The sequence below is a fragment of the Eutrema salsugineum genome, unplaced genomic scaffold, assembly GCF_000478725.1.
Source record: "Eutrema salsugineum unplaced genomic scaffold, Eutsalg1_0 scaffold_5, whole genome shotgun sequence".
Taxonomy (NCBI): domain Eukaryota; kingdom Viridiplantae; phylum Streptophyta; class Magnoliopsida; order Brassicales; family Brassicaceae; genus Eutrema; species Eutrema salsugineum.
Window position 1 is genome coordinate 6,127,425 of NW_006256612.1, and position 12,029 is coordinate 6,139,453.

Consider the following 12,029-nt stretch of genomic DNA (forward strand, 5'->3'; position numbering starts at 1 on the left):
GCTTCGATTTGATATGTAGATCGTCTTCTGGTTCCTCACGGTTTGGAAGATATGCGTCTTTTAAGTTTCGACTTGCTTTTAGGGTTTTGGTGGTGGCCGGATTTATTGGGGTTTTTCGCTCAGAGAGTCTTATCGTGCTGATAACGTGTTGTGAAAACTTAGAAACTTTATTAATCACTGGAATGTATATATAGAGTACATAAGGAATCTAGGTTAAGTACAATGCCCTGATGGGCATAATAGGCCGGTATAAGAGTCCATATATGATATGTGTTATAACAATATAATATTTATCAAACATTTTGCTCAATTGTAACAATGTTGAATAAATTACATAGATCTAACAATCTAACAATAAACTTGAATACGCATCTAAATCATGGGTCTTCCAATTAAAAGAAAATCAGTTGTTTAAAATGTTTATAACAGTGAAGTAACACCCACTGAAAGATTACAAAAAAAACATATGCCTGGAAAATTGGCTTTTTCATACCTGATCTTTCCGAAAATGTTAAACTCATGCTTAAACAATTTTTTTGGTGTAAATCTACTTAATCATTTATTTTTTTTGAATTTCAACCTTAAAAAAATTTTTTTGTGCGAAAACATATTTCCGTCCAATGAGAGTTAAATCACCGTCAAAGCTCGTCTACGTGGATACCACGTCACCTACGTCGTCATCGTTTTGAATGTCGAAGTTTGTTAAAAATATTGACAAAACCACGTCGTTTGGCCAAATAAAAAAACGACATCTTTTGATGTTTTTCTTCAACCCCTCGACACTTCTTCTCTTTCTTCAATTCTTCGATAGTCAATTTAGGGATTTGAAAACAGTGTCTGTTTTCCCCTCATACATTGTCTTTGTGAACTTCCAGAGTCTTATGAAGCATACAAAAAACAGCAACACCGTTGGCATTCAGGTCCAATGCAACTGTTCCGTTTGTGTTTCATGGACATTCTTCGCTCAAAGGTGAAGTTGAAAACTATGTTCATAGTTTTGTAAATAAAAAATGGCTCAGCATAATCTTTGTTTTTGCGTATTTTCCCTACTGTAGGTGAGTGTTGCCAAGAAAGCAAATATGATATTTCTCTTCTTCTTGCTACGGAAGCTTATCTTGCCATACTACTCATTCACTCTCTTCTGCGTCATTCTTCCATTAACAATGTTCTTCCTAGAAGCTAACTTACCATCCTGGGTTGTTTGCTACATACCCGTGATCATGTCCATCTTAAACATCATCCCAGCCCCAAGATCCTTCCCTTTCATAGTCCCGTATCTCCTGTTTGAAAACACCATGTCGGTTACCAAATTTGGAGCCATGATCTCTGGTTTGTTCAAGTTTGGAAGTTCTTACGAGTGGGTAGTCACCAAAAAGCTGGGGAGGTCCTCTGAGGCTGATCTGGTAGCATATGCAGAGTCAGGTTCTCAGGTCGAGCCCACAAGCATCCAAAGATCATCCTCTGATTCAGGTGTAACCGAGCTTAGCAAACTAGGAGCAGCAAAGAAAGCTGGGAAAACTAAAAGAAACCGTTTGTACAGAACAGAAATCGCTCTCGTGTTTATCCTCTTGGCAGCCTCAGTGAGAAGCTTGTTGTCTGCGCAAGGGATCCACTTCTACTTCCTCTTGTTCCAAGGACTCACTTTCGTTATTGTTGGTCTAACACGATAGAGAGAAGGAAACTGAATCGTTTGCCAGGGTTTAATTTCGAAGTGTGTAAAAACTGAATAGGACCTAGTTTTACACGTGATTTTAGACTCATTTTTTGATCAGTTATTGGCCAAAAACAAACGATAACAACGACGATGTAGATGGCGTGGCGTCCACATAGACGAGCTTTGACGGTGACTTAAGGATGAAATTCAAAAAATTTAAACGATTGAGTAGATTTACACCAAAAAAATTGTTTAAGCATGAGTTTAACATTTTCGGAAAAATCAGGTATGAAAAAGCCAAAAAAAAAAAAGTTAAACCGTAAAACCAAAAAAAAAGTTATAGAACCGTGTGTATGCATGTGGGTTTATGTAAAGAGGAAAAAGAAAAAAGAAAAAGAAACAAAAGTCGATCAGTTTATGTCATCTTGTAGAACATGACTCGTCTAGGACTCGTCGACATTCCGTGATTGTTTTTTTTTTTCTTATATAAGATTGATTGTCTATCTAATGAATTTTAAATGTTCTTCGTGGGTGTATATATGTATATAATGTATTTGTATGTAGGTTGATCTAGGAGTGAAAAAAAAAAGCAGTAGAAGATTTTGCTGTAAGAGGACGACTATAACGCTAGGAAAGAATCTTGACGCGTGTACACAGAGGCGGCTCTATGGGTGTGCAAGGGGAGCTTTTGTACATGGCCAAATTCTGTTTTTTCTTTGCTAATTGAGGGCCAAAAAATTTCTAATAAAGGGCAAAAAAAAGGTGAACATGTGAGTTTTAGTATAATAAAGGGCCAAAAAAATAATTGTAGCACAGGGTTAGTGATCAGTTTGAGCCGCCCCTGCGTGTACATGTACTAGAGGTCAAACCTGGCAACGAGCACATTTCTATAAATACCCACAGAAACAAAATAAAAAAAGGATCCAAGAAAAGAGAAAGATAATCACAGAGACAATGATGAAAACGCAAGTGACTATATTGGCGGCCCTTCTGATCCTTGTGGCTTTAACATCGAACTTAGATATGGTGGCGGAGGCTCAAGGTCAATTAGGCCCCGGAGACTGCTTCGACGGTTGCATAACGGGCTGCGTCCAGCGCGACAGTGAGTACTCTATCTTCAGTTTTTCATACCTTCGATTTCTATAAGCCCCTATTAATATTTTCTCTTTTCCAGCAAAAAAGATGATTAAATGCGAACGCCGATGCGCCAAAAAGTGTGGCCGAGGTAAAATACTTAATTTCTAGTGGAATGATGAGTAAAACGGACTCCTATGAGACTAGTCCACGATACCTTTATCAGATTGGAAGCATTCCCTCACCAGTCAGTTAATTAAGGTTGTATTATGCGGTCTGATCTATCTACGTACCATGCAATGAACATAAACTGAGAGTTTCTATCGATGAAAGTAAATATAAATACTGTGTTTGTCCATTAGAACCGGATCATAGGTTGTGGGATGAGTTGGTTTTGTAACTAAAAGGCAACCATAAGGGATTTGGAAGTTTGGAACTAATTAATGTTGATGTACTTTGTAATTGCAGGTGGTAAAAGGGCAAGTGAGACTGGTGCTTAAACTTTAAATTCAGTAAAAGATCCATATAGATATAACTATGTTGTAATCTTGGCCTTGTAATCTTATCTCTTTAAAATATATTATGTAATATTGTAACCAGTAAACCAAGTGGTTGTAGTTGATGAAATAGTTGTCCTATCAGGGTTTTGTAACTTAATGAAACTAAAAGTGGATTTGGAACCGATATTTATGTACTTTGTAATTGCAGGTGGTAAAGGCAAGTGAGACTGGTGCTTAAACTTTATTTTCACTGAGAAATGCGATCCATATAGATATAATTATGTTGTAATCTTGTTCTTGTTATCGTATCTCTATAAAACCTACTATGAAATATTGTAACCAATAAACCAAGTGGTTGTAGCATAAAATGTTTCGAGAAATGGATCAGCCGGTCTAACTAAAATATAAGAGAAAAAGCTAAAAGATTATGTGTTTTTGATGTCTATTAGTGTTTTAATGTTTGTGTTTTTTTTTAAAAAAAGAAAAAATTGAAACGGCCAATGACCAGCCGCCACGTGTATTAAGAGATAGTCTCTTCAGCTCTTTATATAAGAAGCATTCCTTAGCAAAACTGAACTAAAACTATTTTTTTAATCCTTCTACCTATGAAACGAAGCTACAAAATAGGTTTAAAAACCCTGATGGAGATGCTCTAACCACTAGTCAGTTTGCCCGTATAACTTAAAATACCCATGTTAGTAACTATCACGTCTTGTCGTGTCTTCTTTTTCTTCATGGATACAGCTCTAGGTAGGGCAAGCAGTACATGCTCATGGCCCATTTTCATTTGTACAGTATTACTCCAACAAAAAGGCCTACAAATGTTTTACATGTACAGTATTGTCAAACGACTTTAATTTTTTTCTTCGAATTTTATATCATGTTGCGGGTGACTCAGTCGTTTATTCGAATGCGTAGAAGATTTGCTATGTGGTACCAAGTCGAGAGAACGAGTTTTACCATCTATGTATATTATTGTTGTTCTCTTAGATACTTTAAAACTTAAAAGCTTTTACGTTGCAAAAGAATCCAACTATCGATAGGTCTTAGAGATTAATATGAGTTTCACTTTCGGATCTTCTCCGATTATTCATTGAGAAGTTCACATTAAGTTAGGTCGAGCTTTATCTTAGTTACTGTACGTTTTGGTGAAATTAGGAATAACGAAAGCAGTAAGAGTCTCTAAGATATATGGAAGAAGAAAGAATGCATGCATCGAGTTTTGAGAAGAAAAGATAACATAGTTTTGGAAAGAAGATATAACAAAAAAAATGGGCCATTAGCAACCATCGAATATGTAATACTCATATTAGAAAAGCAGGCAACTCAAAGATTGACTCTAAATTAAGTATGTTTAAGAATTGAGATTATACCGTAATTTGGTTTTGGAGTATTATAAATTATGATCCAAAGGCGAGTTGAGAATCAAACAGTTTGGGACAATGGAAAGTCTCATGAAGAATGTATGCAGGTTTGGAAACTATTGGAAAATATGTATGTATGCAGGTTTTAGGAAAATGATCCAATATCGATAAACCGGACGTAAACCAATTTATGATTCAAATTTAGGTGAACACTAGAGGAGTGTGAATATGCCTAATTAGTCTCCTAGTACATAGTTTTAGATTAGATTAAACAATGCTTGTCCCCCCAAAAAAATGGTTTTAAGAACTCAACTAAGCTTTTCGAAAAAAACAAGATTTCAAAAGGAAATTTAATAATATCTTAAGGCGTTTCAAAGTAATTATTTTTTTTTGGTTGAATAAATAAATTATTGTCTCCTTTATTCACAAATTTCCTCATCTTCCAAATTTGTTTTTTTTTCTCGTAAGTTTATGATAGTAAATTAATAACTCTAACAAATATTTATTTATGCCATTTTACAATGATTTGGATTCAGTGATAAGACTCCAAGTTAAATGGTGTTAAATCTCTTTCAGTAACAGTTCGGTTAAAAAAACTTTTTATAAAAAAAGAGGAAGAAAGTCAAAATTATCGTTGGGTCTTTGCTTGATGCGAGGCGTAGGTCATGCGGCCTCGTGGACAATAATGCTTCACAATGTCCACTTATTAAAATTCTCTCTCTTGAGAAGACAAATATAAAAAATTGTCATATAAATTCGATGATAAAATCCAGAGAAGAAGCATTTGGGGAAGTATCATCATTTTTAATAAAATTAACTTTTATTCTTAATTATTTTCTTGCTGGCTCGTGAACTACTATTAAAGAAAAATCAAGAAAAGCTCCTGAGTACTGGAAAAAAATAAAGCAGAGACGAAAAAAGCAGAAGACGACTTTATCTTTTTCTGGTTTTTGTTGTTCTTTGACTTTATGGGCTCTTTTGTTTTAGATTTAGGCTCCTACGGATCTGCTTAAATCCTTGTGATCCTGTTTCTTATTTTTTCTGTTTACCCGTAATTTCCGGAGGATTCAAGTTCTGGAGCAGACCCAGATTCTGTTCTAGCTTTACTGAGTTTCTGGATTTGGTCGGAGAAGCTGAGGTTAGGTGGATTTGTCTTTCAAGATTGATGTGATTTAAGCTTCTGGGTTTCTAATTCTGCCTCTGCTTGTCTGAAAGGTTCATACTTTACCCTTCTTGTTCTGTCTCTGATGTTTATGCACTGAGATTATATGTTCTAACTCGAAATCCCAATTTTTTGGTATTGAATTTCTTGTAGTAAACAACCCAGTATCAGTTTCATCTGAAATTAACTAAAAGTTTGACTTCATAGGAAGTAAATCAGATGAGTAATTTTTGTAAAAGTTTCCAGATTGAATTTGATGATCTGTTTATTGTTGAAACCGTTTCATATCCTTAATTTTATGATACATGCGAATCTCTTATTACCAATTACAGCCGCTGGAATTTCCATTTATTATGTCCCACTTAATTGCTTCAGTATCAAATTGACTCCTGATTCTACCACTTTAACCGTTATATGATCTCCATTTTTGGGGCATTTGTTGAACTAATATCAGATTCTCATTAATTAAAAAAATTGTCATAAAGAAAAGGTTTTTGCTTGATTAAAAGCTATATTGGGGACATGACCTAGTTTCTTTATTGGGCATGCGATGCTTGTATATCTTTTCTTTCCTAAGCTTTGGCCAACTCTTCTTTCTCTTTTAGCCTCCACTTTTCTTTTTCTGGCTCTTTTACTTTTATTTCTTACTTATTAAGAAGGTGACTCAGAATTGCTAAGCTTAATGAACTTTTTCTTATGGACAGTCAGTGGAATCTCTCATCTCAGTGTGAAGCTCTCTGTTTTGGGCATTTCTGGTTATAAAGAAAGGGTTGGTCTTGTTGAAAAACATCCTTTGAAGAAGAAATAGAAATGTCGTTTAGGAGCATTGTTCAAGATGTGAAAGATGGGTTTGGGAGCTTGTCGAGGAGGAGTTTCGACTTCAGGCTCTCGAGTCTCCACAAAGGGAAATCTCAGGGATCTTCGTTTCGTGAGTATTCGTCTTCCCGTGATCTTTTGTCACCTGTGATAGTTCAGACAAGCAGATGGGCTAATCTTCCTCCGGAGCTACTCTTCGATGTGATTAAAAGATTAGAGGAGAGCGAGAGTAATTGGCCTGCAAGAAAACATGTCGTGGCTTGTGCTTCTGTTTGTCGGTCTTGGAGAGCTATGTGCCAAGAAATCGTCGTATGTCCTGAAATCTGTGGGAAGCTCACTTTTCCAGTTTCCCTCAAACAGGTTTGCTCCTCAAAACAACTTCCCTTTTGTGTCCTGTTAAGTTAGTGTTGTTAAGTATAAACATCTGATGAAGAACTTTTTGTTTAATGTTGTAAACATTTTCAGCCAGGGCCTCGTGATGCAATGATTCAATGTTTCATTAAAAGGGATAAATCAAAGCTAACATTTCACCTTTTTCTTTGTTTAAGTCCCGGTAAGTTTTCTTAGGACGACTTAGCTACTTTGTTTTGATTTACCTAAGTTTATGGCTAAATTCTAGTTGCATTATGTTTTTTACAGCTCTACTCGTAGAGAATGGGAAATTTCTTCTTTCGGCTAAAAGAACTCGTAGAACTACTCGAACCGAGTACATTATCTCCATGGATGCTGATAACATCTCAAGATCAAGCAACGCTTACCTCGGAAAGCTCAGGTTTCGTTTTGAAATCCTTGATCCCTTTGTCATTTGTTTCTAAAGCTCATATTAAAGTTTCTTTCTTCGCCATCAGATCAAACTTTCTTGGGACAAAGTTCTTGGTATACGACACACAACCACCACCAAACACATCTTCGAGCGCACTCATCACCGATAGAACAAGCCGAAGCAGATTTCACTCAAGAAGAGTCTCTCCTAAAGTCCCATCAGGCAGCTACAACATTGCTCAGATCACATACGAGCTCAACGTGTTGGGCACACGCGGGCCACGGAGAATGCACTGCATCATGAACTCCATCCCAACTTCATCTCTCGAACCGGGCGGTTCAGTCCCTAACCAACCGGATAAACTCCTCCCTCCTCCACCACGGTCTTTCGACGACTCGTTCCGCAGCAACATCTCGTTCTCCAAATCATCGCTCGACTACCGCTCCGTAGATTTCAGCAGCTCAAGATTCTCCGAGATCGGAGTTTCTTGCGAGGATGACCAAGAAGAGACGAGTTTCAGACCGTTGGTGCTAAAGAACAAGCAGCCTAGGTGGCACGAGCAGTTGCAATGCTGGTGTTTGAATTTCCGAGGGCGTGTCACGGTTGCGTCGGTTAAGAATTTCCAGCTTGTGGCGGCGAGGCAGCCGCCGACGCAGCAAGGGACAGGCGGCGGAGCAGCGGCTGCTGCTGCACCGGCGCCTCATCCGGAGCAAGACAAAGTGATTCTACAGTTTGGTAAAGTGGGGAAAGATATGTTCACGATGGATTATAGGTATCCATTGTCGGCGTTTCAGGCGTTTGCTATTTGCTTAAGCAGCTTTGACACTAAGCTTGCTTGTGAATAAAGAAGAAAACAACTCATCATCGACCTTCTACATTCAAGCTAATCTTTATGTCTCTCCATTTATCTATGCATTTGGTTTTTTTTGGGGGCAAAATCAAATTGTCTGAATATTCAGTTGTTACTGTGAGAGTGACTCAGAAGTCTACTATTAACATCTTTCTCTATTCTAAATCAATTGGACATTTAAATGGACCATCTTTACATAAACAAAATTAGGATATTCTTAAGAAAACCAATTTTTTCATGAAACTATGTGTTAGAGATTTTTTTTTCTTCCCTTCGGAGTAAGACGAAAGAAATCGGAAAATAACATATTCAAGAGACGCCAAAAGGGTAAAAAGCAAATTAAAGGTTCGACATTGAGAAAAGCGAAGGAGATGGTATCATTGTCGCTATCTCAACATAATCTCTGGCCGCCGGAAACTGGATCTACTGTGTTTCGTGGTTTCGCAACCGCCGCATCCGTACACGCTTGCCACCATGTTCGCCGTCAGCTCCGCCTTGACTTCCATCTTCGATCTTCCCTTCAGGTTCAGCTACTCTTTTATGCTTTCTTTTTCTCCGAAAATTTGGAGCCTTGTTTAGAATTTCTGGGATAAAAGGCTTAGATATTCTTCATCTGGTGCTTTGTGATTTTCAGCAACTGAAAATTCGAAATAGACGATGAATTTCTATTTCTTGTTGAGTAAACGACGATCACAGTCCTCGTGATAGATTGGACAGAAAAAGATTTAAACTTGATTTCCACACCAAAGCTTAAAACTTGTGCTTACTGGCCTAGAAAATGTACACTTTGTTCGAAAAAATTGGGTTTTGTCCTGAGTCAAATGATTTATATGGAGTTTCTTCCATTGTCTATTATTATATAGACGATGCTATTTGCTTCTTGTCATTGAAAACCGCAAAAGCTTTCAAAGCTTCATCTCCTTTATTCTTTTGAATATGCTCTGCTTTACAGAAACTGCAGCAATTTTCTGATGCTGCACGAATGGAGTTCTCTAGATATCAAAGAGTCATTCTATTCAATGGGGCTAATTTTCTCCAGTCTAGAGCTAATATCCGCTTGTCTCCATCTTCTTCGTCATTCATATGTTTCTTTAATGGAGGAGAGAGTAGGATAGACCCTAGAGGTGAGGAAGGATCATCATCAAACCAGGAGACCTCCAAGAGAAACACATTTAATGGACGGAGATGGACCAATGTCCTCCTTGCCATTAACGTAATGTACGTGTTTAATTCTCTACTATAGATAAAAAGATCATGTCTTTTGCTCTGATTTGTTGTAATCAAGTTTGAGAATTATGAGTTAAGGCTTATGTGTTTCATCTTTGTGTATATGATGCCAGAATGTATATTGCACAAGTTGCATCCAGTGGGAAAGTGTTGGCATGGGGAGCCAAGGTAACATATGCAGAGACTTAATTGAATGTGATACCGTTTGTTTGTTGCTGCAAATTAATATGTGGATGATCGCAGGTAAACAGCTTAATTGATAAAGGTCAGCTATGGAGACTGGCTACGTCTTCTGTTCTTCATGCGAATCCTATGCATCTCATGGTTCTGTTTCTAACCAACTATTTAGCCTTGTTGTCTCTAACCAATGGTGCTTACTTCATATTTCTCTGTATGGCTAAACTGTTGGCCCTTTGGTTTCAGATAAATTGCTATTCTTTGAATTCTATTGGACCAACTGCTGAGAGTTTAGGTGGCCCAAAGAGATTTCTTGCCGTTTACTTGACATCCGCAATTGCAAGTAAGTAATCGTTCATAGACTTTGTTTTGATGTGGATGCTTAGATTTCTCTGTTTCGAGTTTCCTGACTCACAGAACCCATCTTAAGAGTTCTAGGTTCAGCAATGAGCTACTGGTTCAACAAAGCGCCATCAGTTGGTGCTTCAGGGGCAATTTTCGGATTGGTAAGTCCCGTGGAACCATAAGCCTTTCTTTTAGACTTGTTTCATACAAATGAAAGATTGTTAAATGATACTCTAGTTCTTTTTTTTTGTAGGTTGGATCGGTTGCTGTATTTGTCATAAGACACAAGAGGATGGTCCGAGGTGGCAATGAAGATCTGATGCAGATAGCTCAAGTTATTGCCCTGAACATGGTAAGTAATACAAGTATACAACTGCAAACATTTTAAAAAATTTGTATTCTCTATTTCAGTTAAGTTCTAAAACGCTTTGACTTATGCAGACATTGGGTCTAGTGTCCAGAGGCATAGATAACTGGGGACATGTAAGTAACTTATTCATGGCTTCAAATGTAATAACCAGTCTTGATTTTTCTCGGATCAGTAGTGGTCTGATAACATCTCTGGCTAACTCAGATTGGTGGCTTGCTTGGTGGAACTGCAATGGCGTGGCTTGTAGGACCACAGTGGATGTATGAGTACACAACAAGAGACGGTCGAAGAGTCTTCATGGACAGCGCTCCTATTCCGCTCCTTTTGCGGTGGAAAAAGGAACAGCGACGACTTTGATTAGAGACCAACGAACAAAGGCGGACTCATGCAATTATGATACGGGGTCAAGTGACATCCTTTACATTTTTAATATTCATGTTCAACCTCTTGTAATATAACATAACTTGTTTTTTTTGGTCGCCTATATAACTTCTTCCTAATTTTTATTTGAATGAAATTTTCTCTTTTCTATCAACTTATTTATTCATGCTCTGAACACATTTTAATTGAATTTAATTAGAAAATAACTTTTAAATTAAAATAAAAAACAATGAAATTTCAAAATCATTTGTTAAGTTTAAAATACCTTTTCTATTAATAATGCATTGATTTAATATATTTTTAATTATTGTTGTGTATTTGATAGTATTAAATTTTTTTATATATAACCTGATTTGAAAACATTTGACTTAATTACATAAATATAAATACGTGTTATGGGATATTATTTAATCATGATTTTCAATAGAGTTTAAATCTATCTACAATCCATTGTTATTAAATGATTGATTTTAAATCGTTTATAAAAATATATTGTTATTGGTTTTTGTATTTACAATCTATTCATTAAATTAAAAGAGTTTGAAATCTATTATTATTTAGTTAAAGATTTGAATAAACTAATTAAAATTTTATGTTGTTCATCTTTGACAAATTCTTACAATTGATTTCACGTGAAAAAGTTTTAATTGAATTTGAAACTAATTTTATGTTTTTATGTGTTTTTAACTATTATGAAATTCAATTCTAGTAAAATTTAAATAGTATCATGTTTACTCTCTAAATCTACTGCCACATAATTCAAACTTTTAGATAATTCATATATTTTAAATTCTAAATGAGTTAATTCTTTTCAGTTTTGATATACTTTAAATTTTACGGAGTTGATTTAAACTTATACAACTAATAAGATTCTATATATACAATTTTTTTTTAGAAGTAAACTAATCACGCACAAAAGAACTATTAATCGTTAGTCTGCTACTTTATAAGTGTTCTTAACAACAATGTTGATATAATAATGAGATTATAAAACATATATGTATATATATATAAGATAATATTCAGAAAATAAATAATTTGTATAATATATTGACTCCACTAAAATATTTTTTTTTAAGTCCGTCCTTGCCAAGGAAGCTGAACACTTTTCTCTCTCGATACCCTGTCAATATAGAGATTGAATGCATTTTGAAAGATTTGATTCTTGGTTTAAAGAAACAGTTTATTTGTGCCTTTACCCAAGGTGGATCGTCTATTGGCATGTACGTCTCAACCAAAAACCCTTCTATTAAACAAAATCAAAATGGAGAGAAAAACGGTGAAATCAAATGTTTATCTCATGCATACTTCCCATCATGGCCTTACAATCGCTGGCTACAAATGAG

General features: G+C 36.0%; 3 protein-coding genes across 4 annotated transcripts; all 3 read left to right on the plus strand.

The window, feature by feature from the left end:
• Positions 1 to 925: 925 nt before the first annotated feature.
• On the plus strand, positions 926 to 1,670 carry LOC18992388 (probable xyloglucan glycosyltransferase 6). Its single transcript, XM_024152240.1, has 2 exons — positions 926 to 970; positions 1,056 to 1,670. Exons 1-2 carry the CDS (start codon positions 926 to 928, stop codon positions 1,668 to 1,670), a joined length of 660 nt encoding a protein of 219 aa, XP_024008008.1.
• A 3,732-nt stretch (positions 1,671 to 5,402) lies between these two features.
• Positions 5,403 to 8,348, plus strand: LOC18992390 (tubby-like F-box protein 10). The gene is made up of 5 exons (XM_006415788.2): positions 5,403 to 5,807; positions 6,459 to 6,930; positions 7,036 to 7,123; positions 7,210 to 7,342; positions 7,419 to 8,348. Exons 2-5 carry the CDS (start codon positions 6,565 to 6,567, stop codon positions 8,176 to 8,178), a joined length of 1,347 nt encoding a protein of 448 aa, XP_006415851.1. The 5' UTR covers positions 5,403 to 5,807; positions 6,459 to 6,564; the 3' UTR covers positions 8,179 to 8,348.
• A 130-nt stretch (positions 8,349 to 8,478) lies between these two features.
• Positions 8,479 to 10,688, plus strand: LOC18992391 (RHOMBOID-like protein 10, chloroplastic). 2 transcript variants are annotated; one of them, XM_024152643.1, is made up of 9 exons: positions 8,479 to 8,707; positions 9,136 to 9,401; positions 9,524 to 9,578; positions 9,654 to 9,734; positions 9,834 to 9,930; positions 10,020 to 10,093; positions 10,186 to 10,284; positions 10,374 to 10,415; positions 10,507 to 10,688. In XM_024152643.1, the coding sequence occupies exons 1-9, from the start codon at positions 8,555 to 8,557 to the stop codon at positions 10,657 to 10,659; spliced, it is 1,020 nt and encodes a 339-aa protein (XP_024008411.1). In that variant the 5' UTR covers positions 8,479 to 8,554; the 3' UTR covers positions 10,660 to 10,688. The 2 variants fall into 2 exon arrangements, with proteins under 2 accessions (XP_024008411.1, XP_006415852.1); XM_006415789.2 differs by having other exon boundaries at positions 10,026 to 10,093.
• The last annotated feature ends 1,341 nt before the right edge of the window (positions 10,689 to 12,029 follow it).

Bases quoted from the DNA above. Each gene is read 5' to 3' on its own strand.
- LOC18992388 (XM_024152240.1), top strand. From the start codon at position 926: ATGCAACTGTTCCGTTTGTGTTTCATGGACATTCTTCGCTCAAAG. The intron at 971-1,055 runs GTGAAGTTGAAA...TCCCTACTGTAG, and splicing joins TGGACATTCTTCGCTCAAAG to GTGAGTGTTGCCAAGAAAGC.
- LOC18992390 (XM_006415788.2), top strand. From the start codon at position 6,565: ATGTCGTTTAGGAGCATTGTTCAAGATGTGAAAGATGGGTTTGGGAGC. The intron at 6,931-7,035 runs GTTTGCTCCTCA...AAACATTTTCAG, and splicing joins TTCCAGTTTCCCTCAAACAG to CCAGGGCCTCGTGATGCAAT. The intron at 7,124-7,209 runs GTAAGTTTTCTT...TGTTTTTTACAG, and splicing joins TTTTCTTTGTTTAAGTCCCG to CTCTACTCGTAGAGAATGGG.
- LOC18992391 (XM_024152643.1), top strand. From the start codon at position 8,555: ATGGTATCATTGTCGCTATCTCAACATAATCTCTGGCCGCCGGAAACT. The intron at 9,931-10,019 runs GTAAGTAATCGT...CCATCTTAAGAG, and splicing joins CTTGACATCCGCAATTGCAA to TTCTAGGTTCAGCAATGAGC. The intron at 10,285-10,373 runs GTAAGTAATACA...TGACTTATGCAG, and splicing joins AAGTTATTGCCCTGAACATG to ACATTGGGTCTAGTGTCCAG.